At 42.8% G+C, this 26,133-nt stretch overlaps 1 protein-coding gene across 1 annotated transcript in view; it reads left to right on the top strand.

The window, feature by feature from the left end:
- ZPBP (zona pellucida binding protein) overlaps window positions 1–26,133 on the top strand; it is a 229,959-nt gene that overhangs the window by 152,459 nt on the left and 51,367 nt on the right. The window contains exon 6 of the mRNA XM_075586462.1: window positions 21,873–21,943. Coding sequence (XP_075442577.1) covers window positions 21,873–21,943 — 71 coding nt within the window. The remainder of the gene's footprint in view (window positions 1–21,872; window positions 21,944–26,133) is intronic.

Genomic DNA, 26,133 nt, shown 5'->3' with positions numbered 1-26,133 from the left:
AATGTGTCTGGAGAATAAACAGTTATGGCGCGTATTAAGTGAAATGGGGGCGGGGGGAGAAATGAAAAGTGGAGTGAATAAGGAAGAATTTGGAAAGGACAGGAGAGCAAGGAGAAGGGGTAGAGTGGAGAGAGTGCAAGGGAAGACAGAACAAAGGCTAGAGAACACTCCATATTGTCACACACACACACACCTCTTAGATCAGCTCAGCACATCCTCTCTCCCCGGTACTAAGCCCTGCCCCCGGCATGCTCTGACCTCCCCGGCAGCCTGCTATTGAAGAAAAAAAAAACACGGCTGCCGCATCCTCCTCATGCTGCTGAACCTGGGGGCTGGGAGGGAGAGGGAGGGAGAGGGAGGGAGGAGGGATGAATCGCCGCCATTTTTTTAAAACTTTTTTTTTTAAATTGCCGTGTTAGTCCAGTTGCAATAGCGCAGAATAAATGAATTCTTCAGTATTAGTTGATACCTTTTTTATTGGACTAACAATTTGTCATAGGACAAGCTTTTGAGAGTTATCACCTCTTCCTTCCTTCCCTCCTCACTCCCTCCCTCCCGATCAGGCGCGCGGCGGCCATTTTAAAAAAAAAATTAGCGCGCCCCCGTTACTAACGCGGTGGTCTCGGGGTGGACCCCGAGGACCGCGCTATAACGGGGTTTACCTGTATATATATATATATATATATATAGAGAGAGAAAATTGCCATGTTAGTCCAGTTGCAATAGTGCAGAATAAATGAATTCTTCAGTATTAGGTGATACCTTTTTTATTGGACTAACAATTTGTCATAGGACAAGCTTTTGAGAGTTATCATCTCTTCTTCAGGTCAAGAAATACTGATATACAAAGGATTCAATTGCTAAAACAGTGTAGAGAAAAAAAAACAGATACAGTATGGACTGTAGATAAGGTAGGGTGTTAAAAGTGTTTGAAGCCAGGGGACGGTGACAAGGAAAGGTGGGGAGGGGGAGGGATGCTGGGGGGGGAGAGAAAGTGTGAATAAGAATGGAGGCAAGCAGGATAATTACAAACAATTTTGATAGGGTGTGAGAAAACCCATGTTTGCATTAAGTCCTTTGGTTTTGGTGTCAAAGAGTCTTATCATTCTGAGTTCAAATGTTTTCCGTTCTTGGGTGCGTTTAAACATTCCATTGAGGATTTTGATTTTTATATCATTTATGGAATGATCTGGTTGTTAGAAGTGATGTCCCACAGGTGAGCAGTATCTTCCTTCTTCGTGATGGAGTATAGAATGACTGTGCATATTCATTCTTCCTTGTAGTTTTTGGCTGGTTTCCCCAATGTAGCAACCTTGGTCACATTTGTTGCACTGAATCATATACACTATATTCCTGGATGTGCAGCTGTATGATCCTTTAACATTGAATGTTCTATGGTTGTGACTGGCTGTGGGATCTTGGCAAATATGTTTGCAGAGTTTGCAGCGTTTGTTGTTGCACGGTTTTGTGCCATTATCAGTGTCTTTAAAATCATTGTGAAGTTTTCTGCTGACTAATTTCTGTTTGAGGTTTGATGGTTGCCGGAATGCAAGAATGGGAGGTTTGGGAAATATTTCTTTTAATGTCGCATCCTCTGCCAGCATGGGTTGCAGATCTTTGATTATTTTTCGTATATCCTCTAGGGTAGGGTTGTATGTGGTCAATAGTGGTATGCGTGTGGTAGGTTATTTCTGTCTGTATTGTAGCAGGTGTTCTCGTGGGGCTTTTAGTGCAGATGTAATAGTTTTGGCAATGATCTTTGGTTTGTATCCCTTCTGTCTGAACAGGGTTCTGAGATGCCTGTTTCTGTCTTCAGTGTCAGAGCATATGCGGTGGTTTCTTATAGCCTGGCTGTGTATCATACCCTGTTTTGTATGAGTGGGATGGAAGCTGGAGTTGTGGAGGTAACTGCATCTGTCTGTTGGTTTCTTGTATACAGATGTGTGTAGTTTGCCATCTTTCAGTGTTACTGTTGTATCTAGAAAGTTTACTAGGTTTGCCGAATAATCCATTTTGAGTTTAATTGATGGATGGAATGAGTTAAGGGACTCGTAGAATTGTTTTAGGTTTTCTTCACCCTCTGTCCATATTATAAACAGGTCATCAATGTATCTGTAGTATTTGTAGGGTTTGTGGGGGCATGTAGTTAGGAATCTTTGTTGAAGATTTGCCATGAAAAGATTGGCATATTGCGGTGCCATCTTTGTACCCATTGCAGTCCCCATTAGTTGTAGGTACATTTCCTTGTTGAAGCTGAAGTAGTTGTGTGTGAGGATGTATTCTACCAGTTTGTAATTACATCAGCGCTGTATTTCTGATCCAGGGGAGATGTTGTAAGGAAATGCAGGCATGCCTCAATACCATCCTTGTGGGGGATGTTGCTGTAAAGGGATTCTACATACATGGTAACTAGCAGTGTGTTGGATGGTAGTTGGTTGATGTTGTTAAGATTATTAAGAAAATCTGTGGTATCTTGTATGAAGCTGTTGGTGCTTCTGACTAAAGGTTTGAGGATATTCTGCACTAAGCCTGATATTTGTTCCGTGAGTGTATCCATACAGTACCTGTTATAATAGGTCTGCCGGGGTTTCCTGGTTTGTGGATTTTGGGAAGCATGTAGAAGATCCCAACTCCTGTGTTGTCAGGTTTTAGTTGCTTCAATTGTGGTTGCAGGTGGTTAGGGAATGTTTGAATGAGATTCGTGAGTTGCTTTGTATATTCCTGTGTTGGATCATGCGTGAGTTTCTTGTAGTAGGTGTTGTCTGTGAGTTGTCTATTGCCTTCTTCTATGTATTTATTTGTGTTCATAAGCACCACTGCGCCTCCTTTATCTGCTGGTTTGATGGTGATGTTGTGGATATTGTTTCGCAGTTCCTTGATAGCAGATCTCTCCATGGGGGATAGGTTATACATAGTTTTTTTCTGCTGTGTTGATGCTAGTGAGGAAACTTGTGATCTTAAGCTCTGTATGTAGCCGTCAAGTATGATGTTGCGTCCTGTTGGTGGTGTGAAGTACGTGTTCTCTTCTTGTTGTTGTTCTCTGTCATTATGGGGGTGCTCTCTTTTTTGTGGAAGTATTCTTTCAGTCGTAGTTTCCTGAAGAATTCTTCTAGGTCTGAGAATAATTGGATTTGATCCAGTTTGGTGGTGGGACAGAATGTTAGTCCCTTGGAGAGAACTGAGGTCTCAGGTTTTGAGAGTTTATAATCAGACAAGTTTATAACTCCATGGCAGGCTGTGTGCTCTTATGGGTTGAGGTTGTGTATCTGTCTTGAAAAGTCAGATCTGGTTTCTAGTTCTAAGTAGTTGTCCTGCTTTTTCTTGGTTTGAAATCCCTTATGTTGTGTCCATGGTCTGCAGTCATAATGAGAGAGGAGTTGTAGTTTCTTCTGTTTCTTCTTGATTAAGTTCCACTGCAGTCAGTTTGTTTCCCAGTTTCTCACTGAGGCGTTTGCATTGTTCTTCAGCGTAATGGGAATTGTGTGTTGTTGCAAGTGGGTTTTTGATCTTCAGCCCATTTGGTATCCAGTTCCTTCTCTTGCATTCTGATAGGAAGTAGATGTCGCTGTTTAGTTGTGATTCCTTTGTAATCAGTTTGGTCAGTGTCTTTTTCATACGGCAATATGGGGTATCTTCCATCATGAATAAAGCAGAAAATAGCCGTGTTAGTCCAGTTGCGATAGTGCAGAATAAATGAGTTCTTCAGTATTAGGTGGTACCTTTTTTTTTGGACTAACAATTTATGTCATAGGACAAGCTTTCGAGAGTTATCCTCTCTTCTTCAGGTCAAGCAATACCGATATACAAAGGATTGTACCAACCCCGCCCCTAGTCCCGCCCCCAACCCCGCTATAAAATATATAAATAAAATACATTTAATAAATTCCTAGTCAGAACAACATTCGTTTTTGAAAAATGTATTTATTGTATTACATTATACTACAATTAGTCCTTGTTACGTGTGTGTGTGTGTGTATGTGTGTGTGTGTGTGTGTGTGTGTGTGTGTGTGTGTGTGTGTGTGAATGTCGGATCTAGAATTAAAAGCCAGGTGTGAATGACTAGTTTCCTGAGCCCCTTAACCAGTGTCTGGACGTCCCCGCTTCACAATATCTAAAGCAGCAATCCCACCTGGGATCTTACCTGATCCGCAGTCCCTCAATGTCCATGCTTGGGCCAATATTTACTCGCCCGGGGGTTAAATCCACACGCCCCGGGCGTGTAAATGTATAGGATTGTCGAACACTGTATATATATATATATATATTCCCTGAAACCCAACACCTGGAGTAACACCCTGTGCATAAACAGGTGGACACCTGAGACACCTGGGATATATGATAATAGGATATGCAAAGTATTTAAATTACGCCTATTAGCATTTGAAGGTGAGTTTCAGGGGATATATATAACATTTGGAATGCTCTTGGCAAAGGCGATTGTCTGGGAATAATTCAGACATCCCTAGTATGGGATATCTTTCACCAAAGATCCCTAATAACATAGTGGCCCACTTTGCAGATATTTGTTTGAATCGAGAATAGTAACTATTAAAGCTACTGTATAAAGTATGGCAACAAATTATATCTATGGCGCTCTGCACTAGTGATATTCCATATATATGATAAAAATTCAAATAAATTTATACAACCAGTGTCGTGGATATTCTCCCTTTGGTATTGATGCTCCACACGTGGTGGGTACACATGTAAGGAAAGAAAATCAAAACATAGTGTAATATTGTTAAACACACATATAAACATGCAACATGAGACAGACGCTGAGAACAACAGGTGACAAATTACAAACACATTTAATAAGGTATATGATTAAAAATACATAAAAATACATAAAAACATATAAGGATCTGGTAGGACACTCCAACTCAAGTGGGGGTTCCTGCTTACCAAACGTGAGATGGTATCAGGCAATGGATATTGTTAAAGAGTATCCCCTCTTGTGGATGGCCGCTGCTGTAGCAAACTCCTGGGCTCACACGTGGAGTCTCCGTCTCTGTGACCTCCGCCTCTGTCCGCTGTGGACATGTGATGCTGGCGTGGAAGCTGACCGCTGTAGACTTTAATGTGGTGTCCTGAGGTCAGTCAGTATAATGCAGGTCTAGTTAATGTTAAACACAGTGTTTAACATTAACTAGACCTGCATTATACTGACTGACCTCAGGACACCACATTAAAGTCTACAGCGGTCAGCTTCCACGCCAGCATCACATGTCCACAGCGGACAGAGGCGGAGGTCACAGAGACGGAGACTCCACGTGTGAGCCCAGGAGTTTGCTACAGCAGCGGCCATCCACAAGAGGGGATACTCTTTAACAATATCCATTGCCTGATACCATCTCACGTTTGGTAAGCAGGAACCCCCACTTGAGTTGGAGTGTCCTACCAGATCCTTATATGTTTTTATGTATTTTTATGTATTTTTAATCATATACCTTATTAAATGTGTTTGTAATTTGTCACCTGTTGTTCTCAGCGTCTGTCTCATGTTGCATGTTTATATGTGTGTTTAACAATATTACACTATGTTTTGATTTTCTTTCCTTACATGTGTACCCACCACGTGTGGAGCATCAATACCAAAGGGAGAATATCCACGACACTGGTTGTATAAATTTATTTGAATTTTTATCATATATATGGTATATCACTAGTGCAGAGCGCCATAGATATAATTTGTTGCCATACTCATCACCTGACTGGGGGTCAGGATTATATCTCAGGCTGCCTGCCTATTGGGATATAGCGCTACCTATTTGCTTTCCATACTGTATAAAGTAGTTTCAATTTGGAACATTCTTCTGTGTGCATTTTTGCTATGTAGAAATTCCTAAATCCAAATGGAACACCTTAAAAATATATATCTTAATGGCTACCTTTATTTTTCATAGTGAAAAATACAGCAAGAAAAAGTTTGTGAACCCCAATGATAATTACGGAAATTATTATATAGTTTTTCCATGATATCCTTCTTGAATCAAAACCAGTCTTTTCTTAAATATCCAATAGGGTTTATATTAACCAATACCGTGTATTTTGAAACAAAATTATATATGAATTAAACAAACAATCAGTAATTAAGAGTCAGGGTATGTGCAAAAGTAAGTAAAACCCTAGTTTTATCAGCTAAATTAAAGGGGATAATTAGAATCGGGTGTTTAAATAATTAGGTAGATCTTCAGGGATTAGTTTGGGAGGCCCCACCCTAGTTAAAGACCAGAGAGTTTGTGAGTTTGGTCTTCACTATACAGGTGTGTTGAAACATGACATACCACTATCATAATACATCTCTCATGACCTCAGAAATTCAGTTACCAATGCTCATCAGTCTAGAAAGGGTTACAAAACCACTTCTAAGGATTTGGGGCTCCACCAATCTACTGTCAGACAGATAGTCTACATACAAATGGAGAAAGTTCAAGACCACCGCCACTACTTAGGAGTAAAGATGGGTGAATCTGACCAAATCTGATTCGCGGGTTGTCTTACATTTTCCCCCCAAAATCCATTTCGCAGTGTAAAATTCGCAAATGTATTTAGTCGGTTTTAATACTTGCGGATTCATCAAAACCTGCCATTGGATACAATCCGTTGATGGATTTGTAGAATCCAATCCACGGTTCAGCAACTCATTGGCAGATTATTAAAGATCTGTCAACAGATTGCTGAATCCGCGGATTAGATTCTACAAATCCGTCAATGGATTGCGGAATCTGCGGAGTGTTATGGCAATAATAATAAAAAATTTGCAAAACACAGATCCCCCTTTTTGAGATTGATCCATTGAAATCTGTGGACCAAAGGAACCAGCCAATCAGCTGCGGATCCAAATCAGCCAACATTTTTTGCCCATCTCTACCTAGAAGTGGTCGTCCTACCAAAATCTCTACAAGAACAAACTAGCAAATCATCCAGGAAGTCACAAAGAACCTCAGAGTAATATCCAAGGATCTGCAGGCCACTCTCGCCTTGGCTAATGTGAGTGTTCATGACTCAATTATCTGAAAAAGACTGAACAAGAATGGTGTTCATAGAAGGATAGCCAGGAGGAAACACTGCTCTCTAAAAAGGACATCAGTGCCTGTCTGAAGCAAATAGTTGATCCACAAGACTTCTGGAACAATGTTCTCTTTACAGACAAAGGTAGAACTTTTTAGCCTCAATGAGAAACATAATGTTTGGCAGAAACCAAACACAGCGTTCGAACAAAAGACCCCTCATCCCAACCATCAAGCATGGTGGTGGGAGTGTGAGGGTTTGGGGCTGCTTTGCAGCCTCTGGACCTGGACGGCTTACAATCAGTGACACAACCATGAATTCTGCATTGTATCAGAAGATTCTACAGAAGAATGTCCGGCCATCCATCTGTGAGTGGAAGATGAAGCGAAAGTGAGTATTGCACAAGACAATGACCTTTAAAACATACAAGCAGATCTACAAAACAATGGCTGCAGAAGAAATTCCAGGTACTGAATCTAAAGGTTCAAATACTTTTTCACACATGGATATTGAATGTTAAATCCATTGTGAATAAATAAATGTTGAAAAAGTGTGTTTTTATGTAATTTGTTCAGGTTATATTTATCTATTATTAGGACTTAGGTTAAGATCTAATAACATTTTAAGTTTGAAATATGGGAAAATCCTAAAAGGTTCACAAACTTTTTCTCAGCACTGCACGTTTTTATCCTTTTTTTTACTTTAAAAAACAGATTTTACCTTTTTGTGCTCCAATAAACATAATGTTTACTTGTATAATGCAATGCATACTATATATTGGCAGACGGGTTTTATCATTTATTTTTGTAGACTTGGGTATCTTATATAATTAGAATTTATCATCACTTAGCCCTTTGTGCCTAGTGTTGCTATTTATAAGCAACATTTTAAAAGAAGTGCTTGAAGCTCAAATGTGAGAGTTATTAATAGGAAACAACCATAGACTGATTAATAAAACAATTCAGATTTTATAAAGAAATTACTCTTCATATGCACAGTATATTCCTTGTGAAGACTCTCAAGTCCCACTTGTTCTTCACTTTGTAAAATTATTTAATCCATGTCACATATTGGAGGATCTGTATTGCATTTAATTTTATTGCCTAGTCCTTATCTGGACTCTGAAGACACAGTTTCAGACAAGAAAGCCCTGGATAACATCCTTGTCAATTAATCACTCAGTAACGTAGAAGTGCAAATAATCGGAAAGCATATGCAACCTTACCACTTCTCAGAGCAACTTGCAGTGTGGTTCCACATGCTCTGCTCATGAACCTTTTTTGGAGGCCGTCAAGTTTTGGATATTTCCCAGTAAGTCTCAATGAGTGGAGGATAACTCTCAGTTTTCGAGTCAGCAGCTTCATAGATTTTAATGGTGTCTCAGATATACAAGTAAACATTTTCCAATGAGCTATTTGGGTCATTGAAACATGACTACTATGCTCATCTCACCATCATTCTCGGAGGGGCAAACTCATTTTACTCATAAGTTCCAATAGACATTTATTCGATCAATAAACTGGAAGCAATATGCATGAGGGAAGTACATCTGTGTAGAAAGCTATTGGAAAGTATGGTTTTATGCAAGTTAATGATGCATTTGTGGTAGAAAATGTGTACATCGCTTGATACATTGGTGCTTGGAGCCATTTAAGACACCATCAAATAAACCGAAACCTCTAATTTCTTCAAATTGTTTTCTGAAAAAAGAAAATATCTGAAGTCTTGCAAACATGCTGTAATAGAATGTTTTGATCAGTACACATAAGCTGGAAGCCTGTATCCAACTGCTTCATAAATACCAACCTAAAAATGTTAACAGTCAGAGCATTCAACTGTTACACGCAAGTTACTGAAAAACATCTCTTGGCTATATGAAGAGAAGGAAACATGTTAGTAAAATGAAAGGTTTAACAAAGAAGTATAAGCTAAGTTTAAATAGTATTATTTTTAATACTTTTTATATAGTATTATTTTTGCTACAAATCTGTATTTGTGCTTTAAATATAACAGAAAATTCCCCATAACCTGTGTGTAGAGGGAGAAAGGGGGTGGCCCGGGATTAAAGGGGTTACACCCCATTTGGCTATCCCCTGACCTCACAAGGGAGTCAAAGGGTTAACTGGGCTAAGACCCAGAACGGTGATTTAACCCCTGTAATGACATGTACATGTGTATTCCCCTGTTTCCCCTGTTTTATTGTAACAACTGGTCTGCAGCCCACACACACTGGGATCCATCCGGGAGCACCAGGGTTAATAGTTGTATAGTGATTATAGCCCTTTGTGTAGATTTTCCCGCCTTTTCAGGCACCATTTTGCAGGTTCCCATAGGCCGCCATTAGGGCTCAATGCTTTTTAATGGTGAATCTTGCTGTGGAGTCCGGTTCCTGAGAAGACCAGCAGATGGCGTCCGAGAGGGAGAGCGGCGGTTTCCCATTGAAAGCCTATGGGCTCATTGACTTCAATGGAGAAACCCTCGAAAGAGCTTTCCAGGAACGAGTTGGCTGCCGTCCAAACCGCTTAACCGCAAAGCGGATACATTTTCAATAGGAGAGCTTTGATCACTTACAAGTCAAGTTCAACGACAAGTGGCGTGGGAATAAACAGTTCTGGGGGCCCTAGAAATAAAATTCTTTCTGTCCCTAGTTCCTAGGCTTCCCCCCACTCGACCACAACCGGGTCCCCGTATCCTGGACCCCCGATAAGGGTCGAACCCATAAGAGCGGGCCGCGCCATAGGTTCCAATGGCGGCGGCCGAACCGGCTCAGGAAAACGGCTAAGTGTGAAAAGCTGAATTTTGGTATTCCATAGCTCCGATTCCGGAGGGTCCAGAGAGTCAGGGTTTGGGGTATCTGTAGCCACTGCTCCGGCATCGCTGCAGAACCATCCTTGACCCTCTGAGACCAACCCGACGGAGTATGGACCCCCTTGAAAGTTCGGGATTTTTCCCATAGACTCCAATGGCGGCCAAACCCCATTGACCGGCTACGGCGGAAAACTCCCATTGACTTCAACGGCGGCATCGCCCCATTGAAAGTCTATGGCGGGGATTCCCATAGCCGCCCATGGCGGCGGATTGCCATTGAAAGTCTATGGCGGCGAAGCCCGTTGTTTTCAATGGGGATTTAGTGAAAAACTGCGATTTCTTTTAGCGGAGACTTTTGTATTAAAATGTAAAACGGTTTTAAGTGTATTTGTGTATCTCCGGTTTCCCAGGTCGTAGCAGGTCGCAAATTGGACCATAGGGTGTCCCAGTTCCGACATTGAGAACTGGGAAGTTTGGACCTGCTGGACCCAAAGGAACCAGATATTTTAATATGTTCATGTTTTATCCAACATACTGTATTCCAAGATATGGGTAAAACTCAGAGGAAATTCCTTTGCATACCAGAGTAGCATATGGCCAGAAAGGTGACCCCATGTCTAGGACCTGAGTATGTTTCAAAGCATTTTGTCACCTCCACTGTTTGCATGAGGGTGGAGACTCCTCAAACCAGAGTAGTCTTCAAGTGTTCCATTTCACACCTCACAACAAAGGATTTCCTGCCCTGTACTCCATTTGGTAGACTAGCTGGCATTCCTGATATAGAGGAGGGGTTAGAGAAATGGGACCCCCGAGCTCAACTGCGCATATCCCAACTGGCCGGGGGGCATGGGTCAAAAAGTGTTCCCACGTTAACCACTGGCTAGAGGTAATTGAGCATCAATCCCAGGTACTCAATGTTAAGGATAGGGCACAAAAGGTTTATAAACTGATGTTCACCCTGTATCCTTTGTCTTCAATTTATCATCTGAATGCTACCTGATTGCGAGAGAATTGCTATACTCCATACTTCTCATTCCCCAACCCCAAAGTAAGTGTACTTCTTGTTTGTTACTGTATTATTCGTGTGTTCACCTATCCAAAGGAATAAATATACTTTATTATATCTAAGACTCGTTTCAGTTCGGACCCAGTGATAAATATATATCATCTGTTATATATATTTATGTGTGACCTTATACAGCCTGCCATAATCTCACCGTGACTCTGTGTTTTCCTCTTTTCCATTAATTAGGCAATTTCTTCATTCTATTTTTTACACTTACATAGCAAAGCCCCCCTAATCAATATGCTGGCAAAAGCCTCTTCTCTATGCCGGGGGAGCGTTGAGCGCTATTCATGGGAATTAGGGTAGGGTGACTGTAGACGGACGTTCACAGAGGTACACAATTAGGAGGCTTTGTAATGTGAAATTATAATAGGCTTTATTGTGCCTGTTCCTTTTCATCAGGAAAATTATCCAAACACAGGGGGGGGGAACAAAGCTTCCATTCACTTTGGAGTATTGCTAGTGAAACACTATGCAATAATTCACATCTCCCTTAGTCAAGCAGTTCTCGCAGCCCCAAAACATATAACATGAAATAAGCAGATATAAGCAGTCTCTTAAGAATAAAAGTCTTATCTGTTTCTTGGAGGGAAAATCTCACTTCCTGGTTCAGCTTCAGGTGTAGTAGTTTTCCCTGTGTCTTGAATTTCAGCTCTGCTGTGCAGAGCTCAAGACCGGTCAGCTCCAGAGATCTGGGTTTCTTTTGGTCAGTCTCTCCTGGGACTCAAGAACCTCTGCTCTGTCTCTCCAAAGGTCAGCTCTCAGTCAGAGCTATCTAATCAGGCAGGTGGTGTTTAGTAATTAACTACCACACTGCTAGATTAAAGGCACATACTGAACAGGGATAAGTCCCCTGTTACATACCTCCCCTGTTTGTGGGAAGCTCGGGCTTACCACGGCCAAGCCCATCCTTCCACTCTCATTCTAGATATCTCTGTGACTTGAATGAGAGTGGATGGAGGAAGAGAACCCTCTGTCCCGCTGGGATTGGAGCCCTTTCTACTGTTTATTTTTGTCTCCTCCCGAAGATGCTTGAGATCAGCACTCCTCAGTCGCTCGAGGAGGACTTTTTCCACGTAAAGTCTTTTTATCCTGTGCGCGGTCTTGAGATTTCTGTTGCGTCGGCACTCCTCTTTTTGTAGACAAAGTGTATGACAACAGTTGTAGAGCAGTTAGGAATAGCCCTTAGAGTTTTCTGCTCTTGAAGTGGTCTTTCTGCAGCTTCTCCACACCCCGGAGTCGCCAGTTCAGCTTCTTCAGCTAAGGATTCTTCTGGCTTTGATTCTGCACTCCTACCTCTGTTTGTTGTCTGTTGGGCAGCTGTAGGTTTGGCTAGTGCTTTCTTTGGTGGCTCAAACTTCGTAATTTTGTTTTGAAGTTGCGTGGAGTCCCCAACTCTCATTGTACCCTTGTCCTTATGGGCATTAGTTACTGTGGGATACTGGTGCTTGGGCAGAGCCAATACCTTTTTCCTTATTGGAGGAATCTGTATCAGAGTCTCCTTCATATTCTGGAGCTCTGTAATTTTTGTCGTCAAGGTTGCCGCTGCATCTGTTTTCTCCTTGGTGTACTGATTCAAGGGAATGGAACAGTCTCTCTGTCTCTCCAGCTCTTGCTCCAGTTTCTGAGCCTTCTCACGCTCCCTCTCATACAGAGTCATCTGGTATCGAAGCTCTGCTTCCAACGATGCTCTGAAGACATGCAGCGTGGCCTTTAGCTCCTCATATTGCTCTGTGGGGACGTACTGGGTATTCAGACGTTCCTGCAGTGCTTGTACCTCTTTAGCAGCCTGCAGTTTTTCTTCCTATAGCGTTTGCTGCTTCTCCTCAGCATTCTGGAGGTGTGTACGCAGACCTTGCAGTTGGTTCTGCAGTCGGTGCTCTGCGTCAAACTTTTCCTTGACTTCTTCTGTCAACTGAAAATTTTCTTCTTTCAGTTTTACGTTTTCTCTTTTTAATCTTGAATTTTCTCTTTTTTCAGTCTCTGTATTCTTCAGGGCTTCTTTGCAGTCCTCCTTCCATTTACGCACATCTGCTTTGAGAATGACAATCTCCTGGCGTGAGACTTCTTTCTGTAGGTTTAGGGTCTGAAGCTCCTTCTGAGAGACTTTGAGATCTGTATCAAGATTGACAGTAGTTTCTTTAGCAATGTCCAGTTCCTCAGTGAGACTGTAGTTCCTTTCTGGAAACTTCCAGGTCTGTGCGGCAGCTGTTGGTCTCATGATGTGAGGCATCAAGCTCTATACGAAGAGTGTGAACCTCTTGCTGGAAGACTGTCATCTGATTCAGTGTCTCCTCATACTTCCGCTTTAGCGTAGCCACCATTTTATCAGATTGGCTCTGCTTTTCATCCATGGCGGAAATAGTAGCCTTTGCAGTATCTAGCTCAGTCTTGAGATCCTCCAATTCGGTCTTGGCCGCAGAGTAAATTGCGAGCACAGTCTTCTGTAGCTCAGCATTATTTTTTCTCTTCCCATTTCTTCACAGAGCAGATCACAGTCATGCCTGGCAATTTTCAGGACGTCTTCAGGGCTGGTCAAGGGATCGTCACTCACTGGTTCCGGCTCCGCTTCCCTGGGATGACTAGTTGAGGGTTCCTCACTGTTAGCACCGGACAGACACTTCTTTGGGGTACACGACTTCTGCCTTGGGCCCTCTGGATATTCGGTTAACCGTGGGACGAATTCTCCATTTTCTCTATGCTGCAGGGCAACTCGGTCCCCCTTTTTCTCCACAGGATCTGCGGACGTGTCTGTTCCTTCCACGGTAAGTGAAGAACTGCTTTTCTTTTTCTTCCTTTTTGATTTGGATGACACCGTCCCTTCAGGGATACTGGGGTCTCCATCTTCATTTGAAGTTTTAGCAGCTTCATTATATACGCCAGGCTTTTCTTGCAGCTGCTTTAGCTGACAGAAGTATTCGGTGAACCACTGCTCCCGCTCTGTCTCCTGCTGATCATATTCGTCATCAAAGGGAGCGGTCTTTTCTGTTCGTGCCGAGTTCAGGCACCCCCACCATTCTTGGGGTGTTTTGTGGGTATGACTCGGTACGGGTTCCCCATAAGAGATGTCTTCCTCTTTATTGGACTGCAAGGGCCACTCTTCCGTGGGGTAGGGTTCATTACAGGAACGCTGCATCTTGTCCTCCATTTTGAGGCTATCAGGTGTCATTTTCTTCCTGACCTCAGGAGGCGCTATTGCAGCTGTTGTCACTGTATTTGCTAGAACCCCAAATAGTTGTAGTCCTACAGGTGGGCATATTTTGCTTGTAGAGGTCATAGCTCTCACAGGCCTCTCTGTAGACTTTTCCTTCCCTTGGGTAAGTTTTACAACATTAGCATTACTGTGCATGCATTCATTCTCAACGTCTGAATAAGGCCTGAAGGGACACTGCTCCGTGTGGCAGGGTGACTCAACACTCAGCAATTGGCTTTGAAAAACCTTTTTCCTTTATAGGGCAATTTTACACTCAGCATTTGTTTGCTAAAAATTCCCCTGCTTCAGCACAGTCTTTGTATCAATTTTCACACTTTTCTGCATGTACTCCATTCACAGCTGGTAGCCCTATGCGGTGTGGCAACCTTTATTTGCAAAATCAGTACCCCTCATGGGTCACCATCTGTATTCACTGCTTCAGCGAAACTTTTGAAAACAAACACTTATCCCTCTTCAAGGGCTGACTCACTTCTTGAACCCTGACTATGGCTGGAAGGCAAATCCCCTATTTCAATGACCGTATTACACTTTGTGATAGGCAATTAAAGGTTTACCTGCTTCAGCATTCTCTTGGGATTGGGGAAAAGAGTCCATCCGTGGTTTTTGTAAGTTTCAGTGCAGTGTGGTTTCAGTGGTGTGTCCCTTTAACTCTGCCTCTGCTGCATGAGAGGTATTTTTTTTTCTAAGTTGCTTGTAGGCAAAAAGCATAAAAAAAAATTCACATAAAAATCTCCGGTCCTTTTTAACTACAAATACACCTCTTGTCCCACCTCGGACACCATATGTAGACGGACGTTCACAGAGGTACACAATTAGGAGGTTTTGTAATGTGAAATTATAATAGGCTTTATTGTGCCTGTTCCTTTTCATCAGGAAAATTATCCAAACACAGGGGGGGGGGGGAACAAAGCTTCCATTCACTTGGGAGTATTGCTAGTGAAACACTATGCAATAATTCACATCTCCCTTAGTCAAGCAGTTCTCGCAGCCCCAAAACATATAACATGAAATAAGCAGATATAAGCAGTCTCTTAAGAATAAAAGTCTTATCTGTTTCTTGGAGGGAAAATCTCACTTCCTGGTTCAGCTTCAGGTGTAGTAGTTTTCCCTGTGTCTTGAATTTCAGCTCTGCTGTGCAGAGCTCAAGACCGGTCAGCTCCAGAGATCTGGGTTTCTTTTGGTCAGTCTCTCCTGGGACTCAAGAACCTCTGCTCTGTCTCTCCAAAGGTCAGCTCTCAGTCAGAGCTAGGGAGGAGTTACTTCCTGTCTGAACAGACAGGTTTTTGTAAGCAATCTAATCAGGCAGGGGTTGTTAAGTAATTAACTACCACACTGCTAGATTAAAGGCACATACTGAACAGGGATAAGTCCCCTGTTACAGTGACCATTTGTCCCGGTTTTGCCGGGACAGTCCCGGTTTTTTCTCTACTGTCCCGGGTGCCCGTCTGTCCCGGAAATGTCCCGTTTTTTGTCCCTGGTCCCGGTATTTAGATGCGGGACGGCGGCGGGGAGGAGGATGCGGCAGCCAGTAAGTATTCTCTATGTGAATGAATGAATGTATGCTGTATGCTGTATGCTGCGGGAGGGGGAAAGGGGGGGGGGTGTTGGATGACGGGCCGCAGGGGATTGGTTGCAGGCAGAGAGGAAGCCGGGGGCGGGGCTTCAGCTTTGTGCAGAGCACACGGTGAGTGTATGTGTCTGCCTTCCCACTCCTTGCTCCTCTGTCTGCTGCGCGGTGTGTGTGTCCCCACACTCCCCCTCCTGGTGTTCCCTCCCCCCCTACCCTCCCCCCCCGGCGCTCCCTTAGCCCCCCCCCTGGTGCTCCCTTTGCACCCCCCAGGCGCTCCCTTTGCACCCCCCTGGCGCTCCCCTTGCCCCCCCATTTGCTCCCTTTGCCCCCCCATGCACTCCCTTTTCCCCCCCCATGCGGTCCCTTTGCCCCCCCCCCTGGTGCTCCCTTTGCCCCCCTGGCTCTTCCTTTGTCCCCCTGGTGTTCCCTTTGCCCTCCTGGCGCTCCTTGCCCCCCTGGCTCTCCCTTTGCCCCCCTGGTGTTCCCTTTTCCCTCCTTGCCCCCCTGGTGCTCCCTTTGCCCCCCCTGGTGCTCCCTTTGCCCCCCTGGTGCTCCTTTGCCCCCCTGGCTCTCCCTTTGCCTCCCTAGCGCTCTCTTTGCCCCCCTTTGCGCTCCCTTTGGTGAGCCGCCTGCTCAGATCGTCAGCTTTTCCTCTCTCCCCCGCCCCCCCCCCCCCCGCCCTCCAGTCACTCACATCCGTCGCTGACTCTGACTGTACTCCACTTTGTATCAGTGCCTGTGTGTGTATCAGTGCCTGTGTGTGTATCAGTGCCTGTGTGTGTAACAGTGGCTGTGTGTGTGTATCAGTGGCTCTGTGTGTGTGTGTATCAGTGGCTGTGTATATGTGTATCAGTGCCTGTGTGTGTATCAGTGGCTGTGTCTGTATCAGTGGCTGTGTGTGTATCAGTGGCTGTGTATCAGTGGCTGTGTGTGTGTGTGTGTGTGTGTGTGTGTGTGTGTGTGTGTGTGTATCAGTGGCAGTGTGTGTGTGTGTGGCTGTGTGAGTGTATGTGTGTATCAGTGGATGTGTGTGTATCAGTGGATGTGTGTGTATCAGTGGGTGTGTGGGTGTGTATCAGTGGCTGTGTGTGTATCAGTGGCTGTGTGTGTATCAATGTGTGTGTGTGTGTGTGTGTGTGTGTGTGTGTGTACACACAGCCACTGATACACACACAGCCACTGATACATACACAGCCACTGGTACACACACACACAGCCATTGATACACACACACACACACACACACACACAGCCACTCTCTCTCTCCCCCACTCTCTCCCCCTCTCCCTCCCCCACTCTCTCTCTCTCTCCCCCACTCTCTCTCTCTCTCTCTGTCTCCCTCTCTCTCTGTCACCCTCATCCACTCTCTCTCTGTGTCACCCTCACCCACTCTCTCTCTCTCTCTCTGTTTTATCTTATCTTAACTGCCGTATACCTACACCGAAATAACCTATACTGCTTTCTTCCAGATCTGACTCTCAAGTTTCACACGGGAGACCTCGAAAGACAAGTAAGGAACACCTCCCCTCCAGTATAGTACCTTGAGGGACTGCGGATCAGGTAAGATCCCAGGAGGGATTGCTGCTTTAGATATTGGGAAGAGGGGGTATCCTGACACTGGTTAAGGGGTTCAGAAAGTCATTCACATCTGGCTTTTTTTTTTCTCACACACACACACACACACACACACACACACACACACATACACTGTTGTACAGTATAAGTGTAATACAATAAAACTGTTATGTACAAAATGAATCCTGTTATTTGTTCTATCTAGGAATTTATTAAATTTCTTTAAGGTGCGGGGCTAGGTGGCGAGTAGATTTTTTGGTTGGGCGATTACATTTTTTTAGGGGGGGGGGCATGATTTCGGTTGGCGGCCCTGATGGGGGAGAAGATAAAAAGAGAATGGGAAGAGGTAGAATGAATAATACAGCATCAATGGTGACACTATTAGATAAATATCATTATAATTTAAATTTTCCGTAATGTTATGTGTTGTATTAATAATATTTTTGTGTGTCCCGGTTTTTCATTTTCAAAATCTGGTCACCCTAAATTAGGGCCAATGTCTGGGATAGGAATAAGAAGCAACAGTATGGCAAATAAGAGAATAATACAGATTTTTAGTTTAGCTAAGCCAGTGTAGCTAAAAACATGACATTTTCTGAAGAACTGCCAACAAAATTTGAATAAAATTTTTTTAATAGTCAAAAAATGTACTCTCATAATAGGGATGGCTTACTTGTTACTCCTTTAAAGTAGACAGAGGGACAGCTTTTTGTGACATTCAGCAAGTAACTTCATCTACAATAGCTGTACTTTAGGTTCCTACAGATGTAGCGGCTCATTATGCATCATGGATAACATCATTTTTCTCATGACTTTTGGCATGCATTATGGTTTGCTAAATGGAGATGCTCTGAAAAATCGTGTTATCCATTTCCTTCCATGACCTGTTAACCGGTACAGTATAGCTCCCCACATCTGTAAAGTTAAAGATTGTACTTTTTTTCAATGGAGTGTATATATAATCTTCCAAGCACTGATAGGAAGTGCAAAGTTGAGAATACTACGATCTATTTCTCATATGTACATAAATGTAATGATCCTTTAACTCTTTGATGCACTTATTTCTTTCTTTATATTTTGATTAACCCTTTTGTGTGTCAGAATTAGTGCATGTTTCTTAATACACATGCCTCTAGATCCCTTCTTGCCCTGAACAGCAGAAGAAGTCCTCAGCTTCTGTCCAAATAGCTACCACTGCTCTGTCAGAGCATTTGGGAGGGCCACCGAGAGGCGGGGTACGGGACAAGGTGAATTTCAACCGCATCTGCCAGCGCCCAGTATTTTGTCACCCCTTTTGTGCTTTATTGGCAACAACAATCGCCCCACTTTTGCTCTGAAGCCTGGGACCCCTCCACTCAACAACCATCTCGCCTTGGGAATCCTCTGAAAACAAAGCCAAGGGGGCAAAGTGGCTGCTGGAACAGTATAAAATAATTTTTATCATTTGCAGATGCCATTCATGATACAGTATTCAAAGGAAAAGAAAACAACCACATTTTGTTAATATTGCTTTTTGACAAATGTATTTATTATCCATCTTTCCATTTTTATGCTACAGAAACCAGAGATAACTGCTCGTGCATGTGCAATTTGTGCCAGCGACATTTGTATGAGGCCTGTTGATCTTGTTTCTTCTATTTAGCACAGATCTCTTAAGATCTTAATCGTGGAACATTTATTTGACGCAAAAAGAGATTAAAAACTGCACTAGTTGTAGGTGCAACTTTGAATACATGTCATTATTATTGCTCTGACTTGTTCCTCCCTGACTCCTTCTATAACTGCTCCCCAAAACATTAATGGCACAAGTGGATCAGAAAATGGAGAATTAGAGCACAATCCCTTGATACATTGGCACAGTTATGCAGAGTTAAAGTGACACAATTTGTACCTGTTTTAGGAGCAATTGTTCATTGTGGAATACTATGGGGCCTATTCTAGTAGGTTTGATAACTTTGCTGCTATATCGAAAGATGTGGCATGTTCCCACCGAAAGGTTTGTCATTTGTGTTATCACGGTATTCAGAAACACTATGAAACCATCTCAAACCCTTATGTAGGAAAATGCCAATACCGCTCGGCGTAGCAGTAACCTTATCTCAGCTTTTTTCTAAGTTCTCCCCCTGCGATCTTCTCGCAATCTGAGCTGCATAGAGAGTTGCACAGAGAGAGCCGCCTCTCCCTGCACAGCTCTCGCAGGCGATTGCAGTGTTTTTATTTAAATTTGAATACTAGTATGCGGGAGAAGGGGGTCTCCAGAGAGGAATCATATCCATTTCAGGTTGGGGACTCCTTGCTGCCCGAGATACAGGCCAAGTGACGCGGGAGATTTAGACATTGCAGAGGCATACTGACACCCTAGAACGGAGCCTGTAACTCGGGAAGCAGGGGGTCCCCGGACCTGAAATAAATGCGGTTCAGCTCCGGAGACCCCCTTCTCCCGCACACTAGTATTCAAATTTAAATAAAACAGCATAGTTACATTAGCGGCTAGCCGCTACGGCAATGAAGTGTTTAAACCTGAGTTCTCTGTTCATTGGGGGCAGAGGGGGAGGATGAAGGGGGTAGTTTCCCCAGGGATGGTGGTTAGACCTGCCGGGAAGGTTGCTGGAGGAGTTAACCTTTTCACTACCATAGTGGTAATGAAGGGGTTAACCACTCCTGCTAACCACCCATCCTTGGGGCAACTACCCCCTTCACCCAATCCCTCTACCCCCAAGAAACAATAAAAAACACAACAACCCTACTATCCACCTCCTCTAACCCCAACAACCTCCCTCAACTCATGCAGTACAATAATGGGCAAAATTACTATTACTATTATCCAGATCTGATAATAGCTCATTTGCCCATTCAAAATAAAACATTATCCAGCTAGTATCAAGTAAATGAAAGATCTAGTTACCCCTGTTAGAATGAAGGCTGTACTCATCACCGTCCTTCACGTCCATATCCTCTGGGCAGCAACAGTACAATACAAATACAAGTGTGCAGCCAAATACTAATGGCCACTAATCCCTTAATCACCTTAGTGTTTAGTAACCGCTATAGTAATTAAGGGGTTAACCCCTCTCCCCTGCTACCCACCCGGGAGGCCTAACCACCCTCCCCTGGTTAACTACCCCCACCTTCTACCCATTGATTGGCACAGTGGTACATCATGGTATGGGCATGACTAGCCACTATGGCAGTCAATGGGCAACCTAAAAAAAAACGCACCTAAACGCAACAATTAAATAAATCACCTAAACAACACAACAATTGAATACTTTAAGCACCTAAACAACACAACAATTAAATAAAACAAGCACCTAAATAACACAAAAATGAAATAAAAATAAGCTCTACAAATACATAATAATTAATTAAAAACAAGCATTTGCCAAAAAGTGCATTGCCTGTCACTGTATTTATGTATAGCCCGAATTGGGCATTGATAAACACATTGGAATTCAATGATCAACCTAAAAAAAAACAATTAAACAATTAAACAAATCAGGAATACAACACAATTAGAAAAACGCGAATCAAAAAAAAGCCATTTGAAAAACCAGGCAGCAAAAAAACAGAATTAGTAAAACCAAGAATAAAAAAAACACAATGAAACAAACCAAGCAGCAAAAAAAAAACAAGCAGCAAAAAAACACAATTAGAAAAACTAAGCAGCAAAAAAACACAATAAAAAAACAAGAATAAAAACACAATTAAACAAGCCATGCAGAAAAAAAACACAAGTAGAAAAACCTAGCAGCAAAAAAACATAATTAAAAAAACCCAAAAATAAAAAAACGCACAGGAAAAAAAATACAATAAATGTTTTTCTTACTTTTTATGTCTTCACCCTCCAATTCCGAGTCCATCAGCAACCGCAGGAAGCTCTTGACACTCAATGCAATGATACTTAACAGTCGATAAGTCAATCTTCTTCTTTATCTTCACCTTCATCTGTATCTTCACCTGTCCATTGTAATCCAAGAGGCGGATGTTGTCCCGTCAGTTTCTTAAGGTCAAATGAGACGGGACAGACCTTATATAAGGCCTGTGTTGTCACATTTGATTTTCAGATGGTACAACTCCAACCCGATTGGATGCTGTACCATGTGACGGGGTTCCTTATTTTTATTTTTTAAGGATGCGACGTCCTCTTCAAGGGATGAATGTCACATCCTTTAAAAAATGGCTGCCATCACATGGTACTACAACCAACCTTAACTGAGCTCGCTAAATATAGGATGAATGTCAGTAGGGTGAAAGGGGTTAAATTGCATGTCATTTTGAATAACGGCTTTTACAAATACCACAATACTTCTTACAGTCATCAATTCCAGGTAACGTCTCATTATTGACTTGAGTGAATATCGTTTAACTTCATGTAAAATAAGCTAACAGAGTTTAGTGAATCTAGCCCATGAAAGAGAAGTAAGAAGAGGTTTTTTTTATAGGGATCTGTTTACTAAAGTCTCTCAGCTGTAGGACTGGGCCAAATGGAGTGCCAAAAAACAGCATAATATTTATCAAATAAATGGAATCCAGATTTACAGCGGGGAGACTTTAGTAAATAGCCTCGTTAGTTTCATGTATTCATTGTCTTCAACCCCCTTAACATGTAGTATGTTCTGCTTCAGTTTTTTCTTTAGATTCACCCGAGGATGTGATATGTTTGACAAACTGTTCTCCAATGGACAGACTGAATAAGGTACTGTACACTCGTGTATTTGTATTACTTCTCCTATTTCTGAATGGAATGGGAAGTTTAGAGCTGTGTCAGGAAAATGTTAGCAGATCTCTGTGAAAAGGTTGTTTAGTGGAAAACTGGAACTGAGAACTCAAGGTGAACTTGAATCAGATCAGAAAGAAAACCCTTGCATGACATACAGTAGTTTTTTGGTTATTTTTTTTTTTAGATTATTTATTACTGTACAGGCAAGGGGCACATTTAATTCTTATATATTCATAAATATAAACAAAGAACTGAAATAAAAAATCATATAAAAGAACAGAGATCAACCAGGAACAAACCTAATGACATGCTTTATTTTATTAGTAATGAGCAGCAGTGCAGTCCCCAGTCTGTGAACTAGCCTAACAATGTTGTGATATCTGTGACATTTTAACATTTCTCAATGTGCCATTTCCCGATGTCATGATCTGATTTAAACAAGCAAAAAACTCACGCACTCCCTTTGCAAATATTTTTCCTATAATATGACCGTCAATACCACCCATGTTCCATTATTATAAGCATAAGCCTTATTTGATCTCTGGTTTCCTACTCATTGCTATATTTAAAGTTGTTTTTAGAAAGTATTTACAACTTAGAGTTTGCTAATTCAAAGACCCCATAAATATATATATTTATTTTAATGTGACCAGGGAATGAAAGGTAAATGCACAGATATAGCCAGGGTGCTTACCCCCGTTAACATGGAATAAGATGGTAAATATTCACATGCAGAAAGGAAATAATGCGTTGTCTTTGTGGTCAGCGCCGTGTGTGGGAATAATACAGTAATGTTAATACGTCGCGTTAATGAGAGTAAAGGCCATTTTTTTTAAATTCACTGATTTGAACGGGAGTTTTTGGTCAATTGGTGCGATTGGCTGCATCGTACTACAGTATAGGGATTAATCCCTTAAATTGGGCTCAACATTTAATACAGACCAATGTTTTAACCATCTAATGTTAAAATTATACATACATTAAGTGAAATTGTGACATCAAATTATACTTTTTTTTCTGCCAAGAGAGAGAAAAAAATTATAATTGGCCTTTTAGTCCACATGTTTAATTCCTTATTAAACTATGGACAGATATTCACCTTTCAAAATGACCAGGTACAGTATGACTAATATTTCAGTGCAATTTTGCAGACGCGGATCCAGCGGACAGTGTGGTTCATTCCCTGTAAATTTTAGCCAACTAAAAGCCATTTTTAATATTGCTTCAAGCACAGTAATAGAGGAAACAATTTGGAATTCACCGATGTCCAGGCTGAACATATCTCTGCTGTCAGCCCTGTAGCAAGAAACATAAACAGCTATTATTTTCAATATAATATTTTTATTAGAAAACACAATCAGATTATGGTGGGTTAAATTGGGATAAAATAAATAAGTCAATAAAAAATGGTGTGTGTGCCGAGCACGCGCATTTTAAGTGAAACTTTTTTGTCTTTTGTCACTGTTTTGTCACAGAAATTGTATTTCTGATGGTGATGTTTTTAATTAAAAATCAAAACACGGAGGCACATGTGCGACAGCCGAGGGAATGGACGCTTGAAGAGAGAGCTCCGTTCCCAATGGCACTAATTAAGCAAAAATGTGGCGTTAAAATCATATACACAAAGAAGACAAAATAAAAAATCAGACTTCGGAAACCTAAGGGATGTCTACTGGGTCAAAATCAAGGAAGTCTACCTCCGTGTTAACTGGCTATGTCTCTAAAATTGATATGGCGCAAGCGAGGGACTCCAGAACGCCAACACCGCATGAAGGCTCCCAATCAGAAGGGGATAGATCGGAGGACAGAGGCGATAAAAGGGACCAACAGCTGGTGACCCGATGTGACCTAAAGTTCTGCAGAGACATAAAATCATTCTTTCAGAAAGAGCTGACAGAGCTCAGAAAGGACATCAACAGTATTGGAGATAGAACCGATGCAATAGAGAAACGCTTAGACTGCACTGTCAGAGCCTTACAAAGAAATGAGAAAGAAACTGCTCACCTAAAATTCCTAATATCTGACCTGGGTGATAAACAGGAAGACTTAGAAATATATGGCTAAGGGGGGTCCCGGAGGCCATTACAGGCCCATGGGGAGTTTGTGTCAAAATGGCTGACACATGCTTCCAGACAGATCGGAATCAGATCTACAATCTCAACCTCAGCCAGGAAACCCCCCTAGAGACATTATTATGTGATTTCATTTCTTCAGTGTAAAGGACGCTTTATGCCAAATTACAAGAGCTACTAACACCATCGAATTTGAAGAGATCAAGCTGATGGTGTTCCTTGACATATTCCCCACCACGCCCTTAAAAAGGAAAAATCTAATTGACCAAAGTCCTAAGAGACAGGGGAACCCGATACTGTTGGGTCTTCCCCTGTGGTCTCATGGTAATAAAGAAGGGGTCTGTTAAAACGCTGAGACACCTGGAAGATGGAGATGCGTTTCTCCGAAAACTTGGATTAAAGTCTAGCTCTGACAGCCCCACTAACCTCTCATCTTCAGAGGAGTCCTCTCCCGATCCTGCGTGGAGGGAAGTGAGGGCGGCAGCGCGGGGTCAGAGAGCTAAACCTGCAAATTGACACCAATTAAGTAAAAATTAGGCAGTTAAAGGGGTCCTACCCCATTTCACAATTTTGTACCAGTTAGCAGTTGCAATACCTACCCTGAACACATCGGCGCAAGGAGCAGTGGCCATCTTAAGGCAGGAAGAGTGACTGCCTAGGTGACGGCGGGGATTGACGGGGCCCCATCCTGGCGAGCTGGAGACTGGAACACCTTTGGAGGACCCTAGAGGGGAGGAGAACACATCAGCAGCCCAGATGTCCATAGCAGTAATCTTGTAAGTATCCAGCCAGCGAGAGAGGTGAAGGGTTAGCTGGAAGGGAACGGGAGGGAGATGGGGGGGGGGGGGGAACCGGCCAGAGTCGGAGCTACCTCTGAATGAGGACTAGAGGCAGCAGACCTGGGACAACGCAGGGCGAACAGGTACCAAAATCCTGGGAGAGTCCACAGCAAACATGAGTACCAACGCGATGGACAATAAGAATCGGGGGGAAAAGTGGGAGGGAGCCTGGGACTGACATGCAGGAGATAAGGTCACTTACTGTGTTGGCCTATGGTACGGAGATGGGTGGCGGAGACTTTGGTGCGCTGTCTAGGTTCTGGGTCCGGGGAGGCAGATGGGCAATGGAAGAGCCGGGGTCTTGCTTTTGGGGCAGGAGGGGAGTGTGGATGCCGTGCCGGGCTCTGATGCAATGGCCTTGGGCTCACTACCGGTATTGGGATACCCCCTCTATAAGGGATACAATAGAGGCTAGAGCTACCAAAACTTAGAACTGGGCTAATACACGGAAACAAAGGGCCTTCATACATTTAAGCCTCCCTCACAGGAATATACAAGAACATCAAAGAGAAGGGGAAAGGAGATACCAGACATATACTCCAAGATCACATCACAAGCCATTAGGAGTTCAGGAAGGGGTAGTTTTGAACCACTTAGAAACTTTTAAGCAGTTAGATATTCTGCTTCAGCAGGGGTCGAGAAAACATAATTGTCTTAGAAGGTTGAAAACCAATATAGGACACCAGAGACTGAGAACACATGGGTTACCTGCAAAACACTGGGAGATCCTCCCACAATCGAAATAAAGCAATAAGTCCCTCAATGCCAAGTAAAGCTAACCGGGGAGCTAACAGGGAGTCTAAATTAATGATACTTGATTTGGTTAAGATGATAGACTAGGGAGGCTCATGAGGGAAGACCCCCCATAGTAGAGGACCCCTAGAAGGCTACACACAGAAGCTGCAAAGAACCAGGATAGATAAACTTAGGGGGCTGATATCATACACACAAGACACTGACTACCATATGCTATAACCAGTAGCTCAAGGAAGGATCAGGAAACCTGAATTCATTTGGGAAAGACTCTAGGGCTGAAGTATGTTATTTAAGTTGTTGTATATTTTGTTCTACTATCATATGCCGAATTAGATAGTATTGATATGTATATAGTGATGTGCTGGTGATGGGAACACATCGGCTGTCTACTTGCAACTCGATGTGAGTGCCCTAGACGTTTCCCAGGCGCTCATGCAAGCCCCTTGGGCCAGGGAGATCTGTGTTCACCCGGGTCACTGGTCACCCATTTTGGGTGTAC

Source organism: Ascaphus truei, chromosome 2 (genome assembly GCF_040206685.1).
Source record: "Ascaphus truei isolate aAscTru1 chromosome 2, aAscTru1.hap1, whole genome shotgun sequence".
Taxonomy (NCBI): Eukaryota; Metazoa; Chordata; class Amphibia; order Anura; family Ascaphidae; genus Ascaphus; species Ascaphus truei.
Note: the sequence above shows the minus strand (reverse complement) of the source record. Positions and strands in the feature narration are given on the sequence as shown.